The sequence below is a fragment of the Mustela nivalis genome (assembly GCF_964662115.1).
Source record: "Mustela nivalis genome assembly, chromosome: 7".
NCBI classification, from domain to species: domain Eukaryota; kingdom Metazoa; phylum Chordata; class Mammalia; order Carnivora; family Mustelidae; genus Mustela; species Mustela nivalis.
In genome coordinates, this window is record NC_139026.1 from 10859544 (window position 1) to 10877717 (window position 18174).

Genomic DNA, 18174 nt, shown 5'->3' on the forward strand with positions numbered 1-18174 from the left:
CGCAGGTCCTGGCCGTGAGTCGCCATGGCGCAGCAAGCCGCTGATAAGTATCTCTACGTGGACAAAAACTTCATTAATAACCCGCTGGCCCAGGCTGACTGGGCTGCCAAGAAGCTGGTATGGGTGCCTTCTGACAAGAGCGGCTTCGAGCCCGCCAGCCTCAAGGAGGAGGTGGGGGAGGAGGCCATCGTGGAGCTGGTGGAGAATGGGAAAAAGGTCAAGGTGAACAAGGATGACATCCAGAAGATGAACCCGCCCAAGTTCTCCAAGGTGGAGGACATGGCAGAGCTCACGTGCCTCAACGAAGCCTCTGTGTTGCACAACCTCAAGGAGCGCTACTACTCGGGGCTCATCTATGTAAGTGGGGTCCGGGGCCGGAGGTGGGGGGCCTGGCTCTGTCCCATCCCCCTCACCTGCTTGGGTGCTCTTGCTTCGGGAGAGGAGGGGCTCGAAGAAAGCGGGGTGACATCCTCAAACTAGGCATGGGAGTGTCCTCACGGAGTGTTCGGGTTTTTCTCTGCATAGCCAAAACACACCAGGAAGCCTGTTTCAGATCTGCACGGAGGGTGAATATCACGGTGTGTGCCCTCCCACGGGCCTGGGTCCTAGTCTAGGTGGAGATTGGAAGGCTGGTTCTTTCTAAAGCAAGGGAATGCCACGCCCTGGTTTCCCACCTCGTTCGTCCTGTACCACCTGGTCCCCTTCCTCCTCCCCATGGCCCCATCTCTTTTTTAGACTCTGTCCTCTTGTTCTTGTTAGAGGCCTGTTGGTATGCCTTGCTTCCCCTGGCAGGATGCTTTGAGCAGAGATAAACGTGGAGAGCGAGGCTTGAACCATCCATTCTGGTGCTGTGCCAGGCTTAGTGGCCCAGAAGGGCCCAGAGCGTGCCAAGGAGAGGGAGCAGCCCTTTCTCTGTCCCCTGGGCATTGGGGCCACCTGTGCAGAAAGACTGCTCATCCCTGTTTTAGGAAATGTCAGGAGAGGAACGTTTTTCCATCTCCTGTGTAACAGGCTCCACAGTCTTCGGGTCCTAGGGTCACAGAGTTCTTTCTGATTTCTTATTTCTTCTCTTCAGTTCCAGGGTATTTAGTCTAGTTTCGTCTCAGGTAGGAAAGAAATATCTGGCTCTTGTTATTCCTAAAATAGCTCTTTGTTTAAAGATGCTGTTATATATTCACCTTGGCCTTCTTGGTCTGAATACAATGGTTCTCAAGATTTGTTTGAATGGGAGGAAGAAAACATCTTGAGAGCCTTACAGCCCTCTCAGTGGGAGGGCCAAGCCTTGGACCCTGGGGCTGGCCTATGATCACACATGTAATAAAAGGACGCACTGGGCTCATTCTGGCCCAGGGACGGTGAGGGGCCCCCAAAGAGTCAGCCATTTTATTTTCTATACAACCTCAGGCTGACGTCAGCACACATGTCCATTGGGCCCTTCTCCACCATACTGGACCGGTATCCCCGAGTCCCCTGCGATGTGCCAGAGTCCTCTGTGGGGCCGCGGGCCATCCTGGATTGCCCAGAGCTGTTCACCGGGCCAGACTGCGTGCCAGCACTGCGTTCCCTTGCTGGTTGCTAAATTGGCGCAGGATCACGAGGTTCTTTTTTTCTGCCATCGGTGACCTCCCTTTGGGGATGAGCCTGATCAGTCCGGACCGTACACAGTGAGGCCGTACACAGAGAGGGCTTCCTGCAAGAGTCCTCCTTGTGGACCAGCTTAGTCCGGCTTGCTGATACGGCAGGTGAGGAGAGCTGAGGCCCAGAGAGGGGCAGAGCCCAGCGCAGGGTCATACAGCCTTCGACTGGGACTTGGGTTTCTGGACTCTCAGCCCAGGTCTCTCTTTCTTGGTGAGAGCACTGTATGGACAAAATTAAAAGCCTCTGTTTCTAGGGATCTTGATCACTGAAATTCAGCATTTGGTGACATGCAGAAAAACAAGGAGCCTGGAAGGAAGCATTACTTGTCTGTTGGGGCAGCTGGGAGCCAAGGCTGATTGCCTGGGAGTGGGACGCCCCCTGGGGAGGCTCCATAGCTTATTGTACCCACTCTGCTGTGCCCCGGGGCTGGCATGGGCTCTGGTATAGGGCATGGGAGGCGGAGCCTCCAGGACCTGGTTCAGATCTTTTCCCGGCCACGGCCACGCGGCCTGGCCACAAGGAGCCTCTCTTCCTCCCTGGTGAGAAGCCTGTTGTACGTGCCAGCCCACACCTGCTTCACGGCAGGGCAGGGCTCCGCGGCCATGCTTTTCTCAGTGAAGGTAGCTGGTCCTCTGCCTGGCGTTCCCTGGTGTCCCTGTTCAGCTCGTGTAGTTACTAGGGATTTTCTGAGTGTGGCACCCACTGGGCGTCCTGTGCTGGCCTATGTCAACTGGCTGCAGACCGTCTCCTGTCCCACAAAGAGAAACGTTACTGAAATGCGTTCAGTGTTAGTGGCTTCATCTTTGCTCTGAAAGCGTGGGTTTCACTGTGGAGGCAGGCAGAACTCTTTGGAAGCGTTCATTCCTGTTTCTGTCACCTCCCATGTGCAGTTCCTCCTGCCTCAGCCCAGCCTCCTTCCTAAGCATCTTTCCCAGAAGGAAAGTCGATGGTCTCTGCAGTTGCCCTACTGGGGACCCCAGCAGGTGCAGAGCCGCAGGGGGATCAAAGCCGCTGGGCAAGGGCTGCCGCCCTCATTCACAGTCCACCTCTCTGCGCACGACGTTCCAAACTGCGACCCGGGAGCCTTTGTGCAGTGTGTTTGCCTGGTGGTGTGGGCGGCGTGGCTAATCTTGAGCCACAGCTGCTCTGTCTGTTTCCCGGGGGGTGAGGCCCTGGGTTAGGGGGCGGCTGGGCACAAAGAGCCTCTGTGGCCCGTGAATGGAGCGGCTCCCTGGCGTGGCCATGGAGGGGCAGAGCCACTCACTCTGTGTCCGCTGGTCCCTGAGCCTCCCTCTGCCAGCAGGCTGCTTCCTCCCACCTGAGCTGCGGGGCTCACACCCTGCTGGTTTGATGGGATTAGTCCAGAGAACTCTGAAGCTCTGCCGAGAGAGGCATCCATAGGACCATCTGCCCACCCAGCTGTCCAAAAGCCTTGTCCCAGGAGCCCCCAGTCCCCTTCTGTTGTCACGGCCAGCTGTTGGCACACATCTGGCTCTGAGGCACGCCCTAAAAGTGTGGCAGTGTGTCCCTGGCTTTCATCAGGCTGATTTCCTAGAGTGTGGGTTTTCTCAAACCCCAGGAACAGAGCTCAATTGTTTCTGAGCTCCTGGGATGACCTCACTGCTCCCTGGCCTTCCACTTCATCCTCGCCCGACAGTCCCATGGAGGGAAAACCAGAAGTCTCCCGCCTTTCTCTCATGTCCCTGTGATACCCGCGCCGCAGGTGGCCAACACCACGTGCAGACCTCTTTGCTTGGAGCTTTCTGGTCCCTTGTGAAAGAGGAGTTGGAGGGAAAACAAATGACTGATTATCCCAGGAAGAAAGAAAATCGAGGGCCCTGAGTCCCCGCCTCCCTACAAAAGAGGCAGCCAGACACACTTGGTCATTTCCAAACTTGGCTGCTCTTCCGCATGCAGTCCGCTGGAGGTTACTGGGTCCCTCTGAGTTCTGCTTTTAATCTCTTAACTTCTGCTTGGGAAGTCCAAGTGCTGTAGCCCTTGGCCACGTCTGGGAAGGGGCTTTGTGCTCCCGATTGGTCCCCGGGTTCTAGTGGAGCCCACCTTTAGGTTCAGCCACTAGCTCCGTCTTCTGTTGTGGCAGGGCTGGGGGTGGGGCCAGCACAGAGCGCAACTCCCCTTAGGGTGCTGGCTGCTGTTAGATTGAGGGGTGCCACCATGGGCAGTGAGGTAATGTGATGATGAAAACAAAAAGACAAGAGTTCAGAGGACTGGCCCCTGACCGGGATGCTCTGGATTAGGGGTGGCGGGAGACCTAGGACCTCTCCCAACCCTACCTTTAGCTGCCTTAGGACCTTCAGCTGTCATTAAACAGTCCGGGCTGCAGGTGTGTGTGAATCACGGCCCTGCACGGCTGCTTCTGGGCTTGCGGCACGTTGTCCTCAGAAGAGGGTGCTTGGGTTGCTCTCGAGACTTTAAACACAACTGTACCTCCCACCTGAACACCTGTCATCTGGGTGGTCTCCGGAGTCCTGCCCAGCTTGTTAGGAGTCTCTCTCTCTCTCTATTTTTTTGGGGGGGGGGGCGCTGAGGAGAAAGATCTGGGAAGGGAAAGGTTATTAGAAAAAAAGAGTAGTCACAAATTAATATGAATTTACTTTAAGACACTGAAGACAGATCTGTCTAGATCTCTATTGAGGCTTGAATATCTCTGCAAGAGTCTTTCAAGGTAGACTACTTTGTGGTTCTGCACAGTTTGCATGCTGCAGCCAAATCCTTTTCTTTCTGTGCCTCTCACGATGATAGTCACATCTCTTACTGTCCTTGGGTCTGAGTTTTGTAACTGGACTTCTGTCATCTGTGTCCTGCCGTGGATCTTGCCTGAGGCACCTGCTTGTTGGCATGTAAAGCTGGTCATACAGTCGAGGGAGGACCCTCGCTGAAGGAGCAGAGTCGGGGCTGGCGGGCCTCCACCTGCAGGGGAGTGGGGGGCGGGGGGCGTTTTGCGTCAGCCCAACTCTAGGTCCTTGGTGGCAGACTCTTTGCCATGAAGTTTGCATACTGCGGAGAGTCCAGACTTCCTAACCCATTTCTGTCCGCTGCTCTTTTCTTTAGACTTATTCAGGCCTGTTCTGTGTGGTCATCAATCCTTATAAGAACCTGCCCATCTACTCTGAAGAGATTGTGGAAATGTATAAGGGCAAGAAGAGGCATGAAATGCCCCCCCACATCTATGCCATCACAGACACCGCCTATAGGAGTATGATGCAAGGTGAGTGCCTCGGCCTTCCCCTGCCTTCCCCGGCCTTGCGGACACCTTTGCAGGTGCTCAGTCACATTCAGTGCACGGTGATCTAGGGACTTAATCAGCATTGATGGCCCTTTGGTGGCACAGTGCATCTTGGCAGTCTCTGAGTCACTGTAAGAGAGCCAAGGCAAATGGCTATCAAAGGACATGTTTAAATGTTGAGAGAATGTTCTAGAAGGTTTAAAAACAACAACAACAACAACAACAACAACAACCCACTTCCTAATTATCACAATTTCTCATTCTTGTAGACTGTCTGTGCTAGTCCTCTTACTTCAGGCCCCTTCTTATGCCACATACTCCTATTCCTCGCTTCTCACATCTCTTTTCTTGCTCCTCCCTCATAGACTGGAAACGTGCTTGGGTTTTTCCCATCTTTTTAAGAAACAGACACTAGGGATGCCTGGGTGGCTCAGTGGATTAAAGCCTCTGCCTTCAGCTCAGGTCATGATCCCGGGTCCTGGGATCGAGCCCCGCATCGGGCTCTCTGCTCAGCAGGGAGCCTGCTTCCTCCTCTCTCTCTCTCTCTGCCTCTCCACCTACTTGTGATCTCTGTCTGTCAAATAAATAAATAAAATCTCTAAAAAAAAAAAGAGAAAAAGAAACAGACACTAAGTCTCTCCCGGATTCTGTACCCCCTGTGGTTTGTCTTTGCGCCCTCATCACAGTGGAGGTTTGTAGAGGAAGTGTCTGCTCCACAGGCCTCCCTGCCCTTCTCCAGACTGTCTGACAGAGGTTACCCTCCCTTCTGTGTTGCTAAATCCGTGGTACTCATGTGTTCTTATCTTGCCTAACCTATCCCCAGCGTTGGACAATCTTGACCACTCCTTTTGAAAGCCCTTCCTTCCTGTGTGACCCTCTCTCTGGTTCTGTAGATCTCTGCCTACCCCTCTGCCTGGTTCTCTCCTGCCTCTCCCCTGCCCCCGCTCATCGGTGCCTCTCAAGGTCTCTCTGCTGGCTCCAGTGTTCCTCTGGATGACAGACCCATCCACTCGAGTGGTTTGACCGGCACATTCCGGCTGAGAACTGGGCCTGTCGCCAGATTGACAGCCCCTTGGCCCTGGCTGCCATTTCTCCAGCCACCCAGCCACTGGAGCTCGGAGCCTGGCTCACCCTCCACTGTCCGTTCTCATTCTCCCTCCTTTTTACAAGTCCATCAGCACAGTCTATAGATTTTATCTCATTTCACATTTCTGATCTCCTTGCTCCTCTCTTAGCCGGTGGCCCTGTCCTCAGTTAGGGCCTCCACAGCTTGTCGCCTGCACTGTCTCTGTGATCTCCTAACCTTCACTCTCAATAGAGCCCTCTCTCTACTTTGAGCAGAGGGTCATCTTCCTAGAATGTAAAGCTGATCACCACTCCCCCCGCTCCAATTTTGAAATCTTAAAAACATCTCGAAAAGTCTCCTCATGACCCCAGAGATAACCCCTGAACCCACCAGCAGCACACAGGTCCCCCTTGTAATTGGTTTCCCGCCTACCCCTGACTTGGCCGCCACACAGACCTGCTTACATTTCTGTCCCTGGCCTTTCTGTGTCCAGCTGCCTTGCCCGTGCCAGCTGCTTGTGATGCCTGGCAGGTCCCTAATCTCTGTTAAAGACAAGGCTGAAGCATGCCTGCCCTCCAGGGAAGATGTCTGGGCTAGATTTGGTGACACTTTATTTGGCTTAGGTGTTCACAAATTTGTTTTTCTCTCCTAGACATGGACGGGGCCCATGTTGCCTTTAGATTCTCAAGCTCCGCCAGGTGCTTGGCGTGTGGTAGCATTTCATGTAATTCCCAGTCAGGCCCAACTTCCAGGCAGGGCTGTATGCTCACAACCACATATAGATAGTGGTTTCTTGAATCTTCATACTCCTGTGTGGCTTCTTTCTTTAAACTTTGCAGCGAACCTGGGCAGTGGTGGTCAAGAACCTTGCTGCATTAGCAAACTTTATCCCCCGTGTAGTGGTTTGAAGGGGCGACGAGCGCGGCTGTCCCGTATCGTGCCCACAGCGTTGGCGGGAAGGCATTTCGTTGCCAGACTTGATGAGTTATTCAGGACGTACAATTTTGGCCTAGCCTTTGGCTTCTGTTTATGTCTATGAAAATTTCTGGAGGAAGCCAGCCCTTTAGTTTTAAAGTAGGATGTCTGTTTCAGAGTGCTAACTAAAGCAGTCTGGTGGGAGAACATTCTGTGAGATTCCAGAAGAGCCTGAGTCTGTGTCTCTAGAGGCTATGAGTCAGTTTTTTCCTAGCTGTCTTAATTGGCCTGGTGCAAGTTCACCCCGGAGTCTTCCTGAGCTCTGTGCTGCTAAATTAGGGCAGTTCCACCCTCGGATCCTGGATTTGAACTGTTTTCTAGCACGCGGGCTTCTTTCACTTTCAGTAAGCCACAAGTTCTCTGGGGTGAGAACAACCTCATGACGTAGAGCACGGCACCAGCAGTTGGAGCCCTTGGAACTGGACTTCCAGTCTTCCGACAGCCTGCATGTCTCCTTCCTAAAGAGATTTGTCCCATTTTTATCCAACAACAGAAAACTTTGAGAGGCAAAAGCCAGAGCAGTAGGTTGGGGAAGTCGTTGGAAAAAAAGAGAGGGGTCAGCAGGGGCCGGAGCTTTCCTTTGTGTTGACCAGGAAGTCTCAGCTGGAACCAAATGGCCTTGACAGGAAGTAGGGATCTCCCCAAATTATGAGAGCAAGTAGGCGGATTTTTCCATCTTTTGGAAATTGGGATGGAAATCTGTTGTGGGCCCAGGAAGCCAGAGGTGTTGCTGCTACCTTGGAATGTTCTGTGCAAATGCGGGGTCCCCGTAATTTCTAGCTCTCAGTCCACGAGGCTTTCCCTGCCCTCCACATAATGCTGGATTGCTGCAGCCTGAGCCCCACGGGGACCGACTGAGAACATTTCCCAGTCCCTTCTCATACGCAGCTGACCTGCGCAGCATTTAACAACAGGTTTTTTGTTCTTGGAGCAGAGAGGAAGTTAATTAACAGAAGTTGCTAGTCACGATAAGAAGGTTCACCAGTAAAGAAAGTTCCAGAGCGGAGCTGTGGTTCTCGCCCTATGTCAGGTGTGGACGGTGCTGTGGTGCCTCGGTGTCTGCGGGGAGTAGGGATGAGCTCCTTAGCACTGACTCTGCGGGAAAATGGGGTTGCTCTCTGCCACTTTCTGACTAGCCTGGTCCTTTTCTGCTTTTTAAACTCAACAGGAACTAGGAAAAAGTTTCCTCCCTGCACCGCCTGTGGCTTATGACATACTAGCCAAATAGGGTAGTTGGTGTCTTTGGGGACTTTTATGAAATGAGCTCTTGGCCTGTTGCTGGGACCTCCCCTTCTTTCATCTCCTAAATGAAGGATTTAGGAGATTTTCATTTGGTTTGTCTGTGAGTCCTGATGCGTGCCCGTTGTCAGTTAGCATTACTAGTGTTCGTTTCCACTTTCAGAAGCAGCCAGTTTGGATGATAGATTATATGGTCACGCTACCTGATTGTCAGACCACACCAGGGTTTCTCACACTTGGCAGCGATTGACTTTGAGGCCAGAGAATCCTCTCGGGGGAGGGGGCTTGTCCTGGTCCTCATAGGATGCTCAGCAGAAACCTGGCCTCCAGCCTCCAGTTGCCAGTCGCTCCCTCCCTTTCCGTGGTGACAACCGGAAACGTCCCCAGACGTTACTACCAGATGTTCCCCCAGAGGTGGGGACTGCCCCTACTTGAGACCCACTGGACTGAGCCCTGCAGATTAGTTTCATGGCGTGTCGACTCCCTGGATCAGTAGTGCCTCTGGCCTGGGTGGCCGAGGATCCGAGACTCATGATGCCAAGGAATGTTGGGAGAGACGAGTGCTGTCTGCCATGGGCACGGGATGGGGCATGGCAGCATTTGGTGCCCTGGATTATTCTGTGGAGCTAGGAGGTAGAAGGTGCCAGAACACCAAGAGGTCTAGTACATGATTCTGGCACCGGAGGCTCTGGCAGACCGGGTGGAGGGATGAGATGTGTTTGTACCCAGATACTCAGGACTGCAGCTACGTAACGAGACCAGCTGCTACCCACACCTGGTGCCCGCTCGGCCGCAGCAGGTGTCCGGTGTCTCGGGAGTTTGGGGGGAAGGTGTGGCCACTGAGGCCTGGCGTGGCCGGGAAGGTCCTGCTGAGGTTGGATCCTGTGGAAGGGCCAGCAGGTATGTATCAGTGGGTGGTTCTGGGCAGCCTAGACGTGCCCAGCAGTTCTGTTTGTCTTTAGTCTCGATCTTGGGTTTAATTAGAGTTGTCGTGACATGGTTGGTTCACCCTCCAACCCAGGCCTTTCTGTTTGGTTAATCTGTTGTCCCGGCCATTAATGCGTCTTCCTGCCTCAGGGATTCAGTAAATGCATGTCAAGCTGGCCGCAGTGTGAAGAAGTGGGAACTGGCTGTTGCCCGCCAGGCAGAGGATAAGTGGGGCATGTCCCCGAGCAGGAGCCCCGCGTGGGCTATAGAAGGGGTGACCAGGTTGGGAATGGCATTCCTGGCTTCTTCTGGGGCCTGGCTTTCCGGGGTTTCCCTCTAGGGGTAAGGGTGTATGCGTGTTCTTAGAGGAGAACCAACCCATTAAAGGACCTGGCTTGAGCACAGTCCTCTCTCCAGCGAAAGCAGAAAACCTTCCCTCTGTTGATGAGGTAGAATGACAGGTTTGGGTCACTTGGGGTGACTTCATGGTATTTTAATGAGCTCCCAGGACTTCTGGGGGGAGTAGTGGCAGGGTCTGCCTTCCTTCCAGGCCTCTGCTAATCTGAGAACCATTTAACCCTTTGCTCTGTGCAGGCCCTGACTCTCAGGGGAGGCTGCACAGGCAGCGGCTGGTCACCAGGCAGTTGCCCGGGTCTGGTACGCCTCTGAGGTCTGTTGGTGAAGGACTGACCATCGTGGGCCGACAAGGAGTAGAATTCTAATGCTGCCTTTGCATCTGAATGTGATCCTTCTTATTCATGGGCGGAGGGATAGGCCCAGAAATAAATGTCCCTGACTTGTCTAGTGACTGCAGAGTCGGACCCAGAAGCCAGGGTCTCCTGGTGGCCCTGCCAGTCCCCCAGGGGCACTGTTGCTCCTCGCTCTTGGGCTGCTATTTGGAGGATGGCTGGCTGGCAGCTCTCATTCCCTCTTCGCGTTCTCCCTGCCCCTTGCTCCTGTGGAGCTGCTTTCCAAGGCCTTTCTGAGTTAAAAAGCGCCGTATGGGTGAGGCCCCGGGGAAGGGCTTCGAGGGTGCAGTGAAGCATGACTGTGAACATACTCACGGGCCAGGCGGCCGAGGAAGCCGCAGACAGGGTAACTCCCCAGAGCAGGAACGCGTGGCCTGGAGGCTCAGGCTGCAGAGGCCCTACCGCTGGCAGGGAGGTCCTTAGCTGGGCCCCAAGGCCCACCCGGCAAGATCGTGCCCCCTGGAGAGCTCCTGAGGGGCAGGGAAGGGAGCTCAAGGGTTGAGGGGGAGAGCTGGGTTGGGGGCTGCGGGGCGAGCATGCAGGGCTTTGACTGGTGACACGGTGATGCGGCGCCTCCACGGTAGGTCACTGGCGCCAGTTTGCTGGGCCTCTGTGAGCCTTGGTCTTAGGAATGACTGGCCTTGTGAGCCAGAGCTGTGCGGAGAAGAGCATGCTGGGTTCGCCCTGGATTTGGGTGGGTGCCTGGCTCTGTCGCGTCCCCCCTGACTGGGGCCACTGTCCCTGAGCCTTCTTTCCTTGCTGGCCTCCTGGCATAGTGAATCCTACTCAGAGGGTCATTGCAGGGGTGGAGCGAGGCTCTTGCACGGTGCTGGCCTGTAGTGAATAAGGGCGGTCTGGAAGGTGCCCTATGCAGCTTCCTGACCAAACCCTGCCCTGCCCTCCCAGGTCAGCCTTCTTCCCGGCGCGCTCCCGTCTGCTGGATGCAGGTGATAACCAGTGCTTCCTGCAGGCGGCTCCTTCCTTTCCTCCTGGAGTAGCCTGGGACACTTGGGGCTCCCGGTGGCAGCACGCACAGGAAATGGCTTGTCATCTGCCTCCCTGCAGCAGCCGCATAGCACTGGGGCGTGTGTGGGCAGATGCGGTCTCCAACTTGTCCCATCTCGTCCATGGCTCATGGGCCGCAGGAATCCAGGGGCTGACCTGGCTTTGGTGGGGCTTCAGGAAAACGTCGTGCCCTCGGGAGGTGGCCTTCTGGCGCCACTGAAGGGGTCCTCTGTCCATGTGGTCGGGACCTGGGATGGGAGTTGCACTATGACCCGCAGCCCCGGGCCCAGTGGAGCCAATCCCGGGAAGCTGCTTGCTTGGGGCCCCCCCCAAGGAAAGCCCTGTCCTCAGAATGAGGCTGCTTAATTATAACGTATTCCCGTCTGTTGGTCTCATGTCGGTAAAATCTTTCTAGAAGAAGAATCAGTGGCTCGTGGATCCTTTTCAAGGATTCAGCTTTATTTAGGCTTACTTTTCTGTTCGGTGTTTAATTCAACCCAGTAGGCCTGCTGTGCTCTGCTCCGAGCCACCTAAAGTGGCGGACAAGAATAAAGTGCCCTCCTGGAGCCCTGAAATTTTGAGGGTGGTTGAAAACGTGGCTCTGTGTCTCTGTGCGCCTCCCCTCTGAGGCCCCCCCCAACCCCAACCAACCAAAAGTCACCTGCAGAGTCTGTAACGGCAGCGACGAGCTGTGCGTGTACCCTCCCTAGGCGTGTACCCTCCCTGGGCGTGTACCCTCCCTGGGCGTGTTCCCCGCTGCCTGTGGACGCCGCTCACCAGCCGTTTTTCCTGTTCTCTTGCGTTCTGGCTCCGAGACTCCCAACAGAGCCTTGTGCCAGGAGGTCAGGACTGAACGTTGGTGTACTCAAGAGAAAAGGGTTGCTTTCCTTCTCCCGGCTGATTGCTGGAATTAAGCTGTCAGATGAGAACAAGACTGATGTTCTAAAACTAAAGAGAAGAGAGCTGAAGTCTGCGGGTGTGAAAGGCAGGATTCTCTAAGTGGCTTCTGTAAAATTCCTTCGGTCTTGACCAAGGCTTGTTGGCCCAGAGTCCACCTTTGCAGTAAACTCAGAGGATCCTTGGTGTTCTGTTGGCTGACAGCCCATGCTGACCAGGGCCCAAGGTGTCTTTCCAGCCAGGCTTTGTGACTTGATGAAGATCTGTTCTCTGCCCTGAGCTGGTGGGCAAATACAGTAGGGCCAAGGTCTAAGCTGAAAGCCAAGGGCAGAGATCGTGTCCCAGGAGCAAAGCCTGGCCTAACAGTTACCAACACGCTTCTTGCTGTGTTGGGTGGCCCCTTCTCCAGGCGACTGGAGCCAGTGGCTTCTTGAGGAAGCATCTCCTGGTGCCGTTGCTGTTCGTCTCCTGGCAGGGATTTTCCTGCATTCCTGGTAAAACTCCTCCCAGGGCGGCGTTTCGAAAAGCCAGCTCTGCCTGTGCTCTGACTTGGAGCCAAGTGTGTCCTGAGCTCTGCCTGGTGGTGTCCACTGTGTTCCCAGGGTCCTGTTGTCCTTCCTTCCTGTGCTCCCTTAGTCCCTCCCAGATGGCCCAGCCCTCTGCAGAGCCGTGAGCTGGGGCTTGCTTGGGTGGGACTCAGCCGGGCTCCCCTGCCTCTCTCACCTGTTCCCTGAGCAGAATGTGGTTTAAGAGCAAGGCAGGCTGACCTCCCAGTGTCCTGGCGGCATTTACTGTGGGCTGTCAGCGCTCACTAGTGACTTTTGAATTTCCCTCCACCCTGACCAGCCTTTCAGAGCTGTCTGCAGCAGCCCCACACAGAGAACGTTCTCGCTACCAGCCCCGCCCAAGGGCCAGCCCCGCCCAAGGACGAGGTGCCTGAGTAGCCTGCAGTGGTTTCTGGAGGGTCTGCCTGTGCCCTGGGAGCTCACCTGTGTGAGCGGCTGCGTGCATTTTGGCCTAGAGAGGGCCGGTTTGGGGCTTCGCCTGCCCTCTGCTATAATGAGAGTTAAGTGCCATCCCTGGGGCTTCTAATTATCGAGGGTGCCTGATGGGGGAGGCGCCCGTTCTCGGCCTCCTACAGTGAGAGCCGTGGGCCCCCTCAGGGGGGTTCAGACACAGCCTCACCTGTGGGGGGGGTTGTGGGTGGAGACACAGGGCCAAGGCCGGCTGCTTGCTGGCTGGGGAAGCTGCTGATCCGGCACCTCCCTGGTCTGGGGCTAGCTTTGTGCTACAGAAAGAACAGAGCCAGCAACCACACAGTGTGCTTGGGAGCCACTGGCGGGTTGGGTGGCCCGGCGGGCGGGCTGCCTGAGGCCCCGGGGACACTGGGGCCCCTGAGCCTGTGCTGACACGGGGCTTTAGTCCACCTGCTTTCTCACCCCTCGACTTGCCTCCCAAGCACCTGTAACCCACGCTCGTGAAGGGGGCTGGCCTTGGGGAAAGCCCCGCATGAGTTTGCAGGGCCCCCAGAACACTTCCTGAGAGAGTGGCCGGCTCCTTCTCCACAGTACCAGGGCAGGCCTGCTGGTGGCCCGGGGCCTTCCCAGCTCCAGATTCTAAGCTTGAACTCACAGGTCTCTCCACATTTCAAACTTGGTGAAAGGCTTTTGCATTTTGGCCCACAAGACCCTGACACTTGTGGGGGTCTGAAGAGAACTAACCCCCGGAGTCTAGGAATGGGCCCTGGGCAGCCCGATGCTTCCTGTGCGAGGCGACGGGGAGCAGGGTTCACACAGTGAGCGACCCCAGGGTGGTAGAAGGTTGAGGCCTGTGTGTCATGGGTCACCCCACATGGGTGGGTCACCCAACCTGAACCTGCCATTGGCTTTGCTTTTTTCTTGGCCCATGTCCATTGCTCAAAAGGCATGGTTGACCTGAAGAGGGGTCCTGGGGGCAGGGTGCTATTCCAGGTGTGACCCCAAGAGCAGCCCCTCAGGAACCCCAGGAGGCCTTATCTCAGTGAGCATTTGATGAGTCAGTCCTAGCAGCGGGTGGTGGTGGACCAGGCCCAGTCTCTTCCTTCTGTACTTCCTGTCGGGGCTGATGTCACCACCCTGCAAGCCTTGTGGCCTTTTATGGACAAGAATTGGCAGCTCCTCTTGCTGAGGAAGTAAGCGATAAATAAAGCCCTTAGCGTAAGTCTCTACCTGGGGTGAGATACCTGGGGTCGGGTTTCCCCTCCTCATACCTGAGCTGGCCTTCCGGAGCTGGCTGGAGTCACGTGTCTGCATTGGATGTGTGTATCAGTTCTGAAAGTCTTGGGGCATTTGGGGTTTAAAATAAAATCAGAAGAGGGGATGGCCTCATCACTGAAGATGTAACTTAAAACCTTTTTGTTGTTCTGTGAAGGGTGCACAGTGGAGAACTCTGGAGGTGCAAAGGGCCTGGGGTTGTTAAGGACAGTGTTTTCAGGGGCCTGTGCTGTACCATGTGCTTCAGGCCCTGATGTCTTTCAGTCCTTGGAGCAGCTCTGCTGGTGAGGCCCTGACCTCTGATTCTGAGAGGTCACGGGGCCAGTCATCTCCAAGGGGAGTACAGAGCGGAAATCGGAACCCTGGCCCCTCCCTACTGTCACCGCTCCAAACCCCTGGACAGTGGTCATCTGAAGTGTGCTCTGACGAGCCCTGTCTCTACCACCCAGGCAGCTCTGGTATTTGTCTTCTGTTCTTCCTGTGGGGAATTCGAGAAGATTTTATCTGAGGGAAGGCTGCTGCTTCCAGTGAAAAACCATGATAAAGAGATTCATAGGCCTCTCTCTACCCAACTCCCACCAAGTTAGGGACCGGGAAGGCGGGGACTCAGGGACCGCAGTCAGGCTGATGCCTTCATCCCTGCAAGGAGCCTGTTTCCCAGAACTGGATTGTCTCTGCTGGGTGCTCTCCCATGGTTCTGGACCATGGGGTTCCTGTTTAGCTGGCTCTCTCCTGGTGTGCTGGAAGGAAGGGGCTTTTCAAATAAGCTTTCAGTCCTTATAGGCCCAAATAAGGACTTCAGTCAGAACAGAGCGGGCTGAACTCTGGCGTGTCTGTGTGTGCAGCAAGGTGACTGTGTGGGGAAGGCTGAGGGAGGGTCCCTGCTGGAATGCAGTGGGGGTGTGGCAGAGTAAACTGAGTCAGGCAGAAACCTTACTGGTTGCTGAGAATTTTAACGATCCCAGTACCCAGAACAGATGCTTCTGAGCTCAGGGACAAATCCAGAAGTGCTGGGAGAAGACACACGCAAACCAGGGACAGTGCCTGCCTTGTCTGCTGCCTTGGGTTACTGTGAGCCACAGGGTAACAGGCCCAGACCCACTGTAAGAATTGGGAAGACCTTTCCAGACTTACGGGGTCACGGTGTTCTTCACTGCAGGCAGGTGGAATTGGGGTGCCAGGTGGTCAAGAGCTGAGGAAATGAGAGGGGCCTCCATCGGTTTTCCTCTGCAGAAATATTTGCCCAGAAGAGTATTCTGGTGTAAAATGCAAGTATGGGCGTGTTCCCTTGGAGTCTGTGCTGACCCTGGTGCTTCAGGGATTGGAGGTGAAAGGTCAGGAGAGGAAGGACTGGATGGAGCGGATGGAGGTTGCATAGAGTTTGGGGCTAGGATTGGAAATGGAAGTGTGTGCAGGCCTCTGTGTGTGTACTCACGCACACAGCTGTATGTGCGACTGTGTGCGTGCCCAGAGACGTGTGTCTGTGCATGCGTGTGCATGCTCACATCTGCGTACATGTACTTGTGTGCATCTGTGTCCGTGCATGTACGTGTATCTCCATGCCCACGTGTGTCCCACGCAGCTTGTCCGTGTGCATGTGTCTGCACACATGCGCCTGTGCACGCGTGCCCCCCCGTGTGTGTGTGTGTGTGTTTGTGGGCTCTGCTGCTTCCTGTTGTTCAGCAATCCAGCATCTGACTCCTCCTCACACAATTAGAGGAATTCCAGCCATCCCAGGGACGGGGCCTGGACAGCCCTGGGAAAACGGTTCCTTCTGGAAGGGATGGGAATGTTTCCTTTTATGGTAGCGTCGGCTGCTGCTGCCTTAGGCTTGCCAGCACGCGCAGGTACATTCTTGCCCGCTTGTGGAGTGGTGACTAAACATGCCCGCAGCTGGGGCCGGCCCGGGAGGAGGGGCGGAGGGGGGCGGGGGCCGGGGATCACAGCCCTGCTCGCTTCAGACCTTGTTGGTCGCCACACTGACTGTGGGGGGCAAGTGATGGAAACGGCCCTGTCTTCCCCAGCCCTGTGCCCCCAGCACCTCCCGGTGCCATCTGTCTGAGGAGAGTCAGTGGGGGTTCCTCCCGCCCCCGCGCAGGGTCTTGAAGGACATTGCTTTGTGGGAAGGTTGAGAGGCGAGTGGGCAGCGGGGTTGCTGACCGGGGCCTGCTCTGAGCAGGTCCGTGGTGGTGCCCCGGGTGTGGGGTGTGTGCACGGAGGTGCCTGGCTGAGTTCCCTTGCACAGCTGCCCCCCCGCCCCCGGTTGAGTTCTTTGGGGGCTAGAGGGAGGGCTGCTGAGGAGGGCGGGGGCAGCTACGCTCATGCGGAGTGTGAGGCTTGCTTTTGCCTCTTTTTGTCCGGATGTCCTCTTTCCCTCCAGAGTGACCCGTAGTCAGGGGAAGAGAGATGGTGGCAAATGCCCTGCCCTGCGAACTCGCAGAGAGGGGCACGTTGGAGGCCCTCCCGGTGAAGGGGCAGATGACCTAGATGAGGGGTGTCTGTCGGTGTTGAACAGTAAATCCTCTCTTGAGGCCATGCGCACAGGAAGCCATGAGTCACTCCCCGTTGTCCCATCCTGCGGGGCCGTGGCCGGCCAGCAGCAGCCAGTGAGCATGTCCTTCAGATCACCAGCGTTCTGTGCAGTACCGCCGCTGAAAACGGGCTGATCCTCCTCCACTACTCCTCCGCTAGTACTCCTCTGTTACCGCTCGACTAGTAGGGCTCTGTTACTCCTCTTCTAGTAGTCCTCTGTTACTGCTTGACTAGTAGTCTTCTATTACTCCTCAGCTAGTACTCCTCCACTATTCCTCAGCTAGTACTCTTCTGTTACTCCTCAGCTAGTAGTCCTCTGTTACTCTCCCACTGGTAGTCCTCTACTCCTTGCCTAGTACTCCTCTATTACTGCTCGACTAGTACTCCTGTTACTGCTTGACTAGTAGTCTTTTATTATTCCTTGCTTAGTACTCCTCTGTTACTCCTCAGCTAGTACTCCATTAGCTAGTAGTCCTCTACTGCTGATTGACTAGTACTCTATTACTGCTCGACTAGTAGTTCTCTATTACTCTTTGCCTAGTGCTGCTCCATTATTGGTAGTCCCATATTAATGCTCGACTAGTAGTCCTCAGCTAGTACTCCTCTGTTAGTCCTTGACTAGTATCCCACTGCCCTGGCAGTCCCACCACCACCCAGCATGGTGACTTTACAATAGACAACTAAATAGCAGCCATTCATTCTCTTGACTTGCCAGGCCCACTTCATCTGTTATTTCTGGTTTCTGAGCTAATCCTGCCAGGGAACCAGTAGCATATTTATTTTATGGATAAGGAAACCCAGAGTTGGGATTGAAATAACCTCACCATGGGACTCCTGGGTGGCTCGGTCAGGTGGGCGTCTGCCTTCGGCTCGGGTCCTGGGATCGAGTCCCGCATGCAGGTCCTTGCTCAGCGGGGAGCCTGCTTCTCCGTCTTGGCCTTCCGTTTACCGTGCTTGTGCTTGCTCGCGCTCTCTCTCTCTCTCTCTCTGACAAATAAAGTCTTTGGGGTGGCGGGGAGGAAGCGCCTCCCTGCAGCTCAGATGTTAGTAAGTAGCCTGGTCCTGGGTTTGGCTGGTTTGACCTCAGGGAGTTGTGGGTATTACACGGGGCAGGGTGAAGAGGGGGAAAGTGAGTTTGTCTTCGCAGTTACTGCTTGAAAGCGGGCCTCCCGCGTTCACCCAGGTCCGCTCACACATCCGCGGGCGTCTCCGTCAGCCTTAGCTTTCCGAAGCGTGGATGCTGCCATTCCGACAGGGTCACAGCTGGAGACTGTTGCCAAAGGTTCCTGACAGCCAGGCCTCGAGACCCAAGTTGTCACGGAGACTGGTCAGAGGCTGTGGCGCTGACAGGCTTCTGTTCCTCCCCAGACGGGCGGCATGGAGCACCCCCCACCTACCAGATGCCACACGGGGCCTCTCCCCGCCACAGGGGTCCTGGGGCTCCAGGAACCCGGGCCTACACATGTCGCGGTGGTGGCGGCAGCAGTGCGGGACCCCGGGGCTGTCCTGCGGCAAGGCCAGCCCTGTCTGCTCAGCCCTCACCAGCCACTGAGCCAGGGTCCCTTGTTTACACAGGGACGGACGGTGTTTCCCGCACCCGCACGGGCCTTCTCTCTGTCAGCCCGCACCCCGTGTTCCGAGCATCAG

The 18174-nt window shown here is 55.6% G+C and overlaps 1 protein-coding gene across 4 annotated transcripts in view; it reads left to right on the top strand.

Moving 5' to 3' along the window:
- MYH9 (myosin heavy chain 9) overlaps positions 1-18174 on the top strand; it is a gene marked incomplete at its 3' end in the record, with an annotated part of 96564 nt that overhangs the window by 36908 nt on the left and 41482 nt on the right. For all 4 annotated transcript variants that reach the window (XM_082740261.1, XM_082740260.1, XM_082740263.1 and 1 more), the window contains exons 2-3: positions 6-357; positions 4711-4867. In XM_082740261.1, the coding sequence (XP_082596387.1) occupies positions 25-357; positions 4711-4867 (490 nt within the window). In that variant the 5' untranslated portion in view covers positions 6-24. The remainder of the gene's footprint in view (positions 1-5; positions 358-4710; positions 4868-18174) is intronic.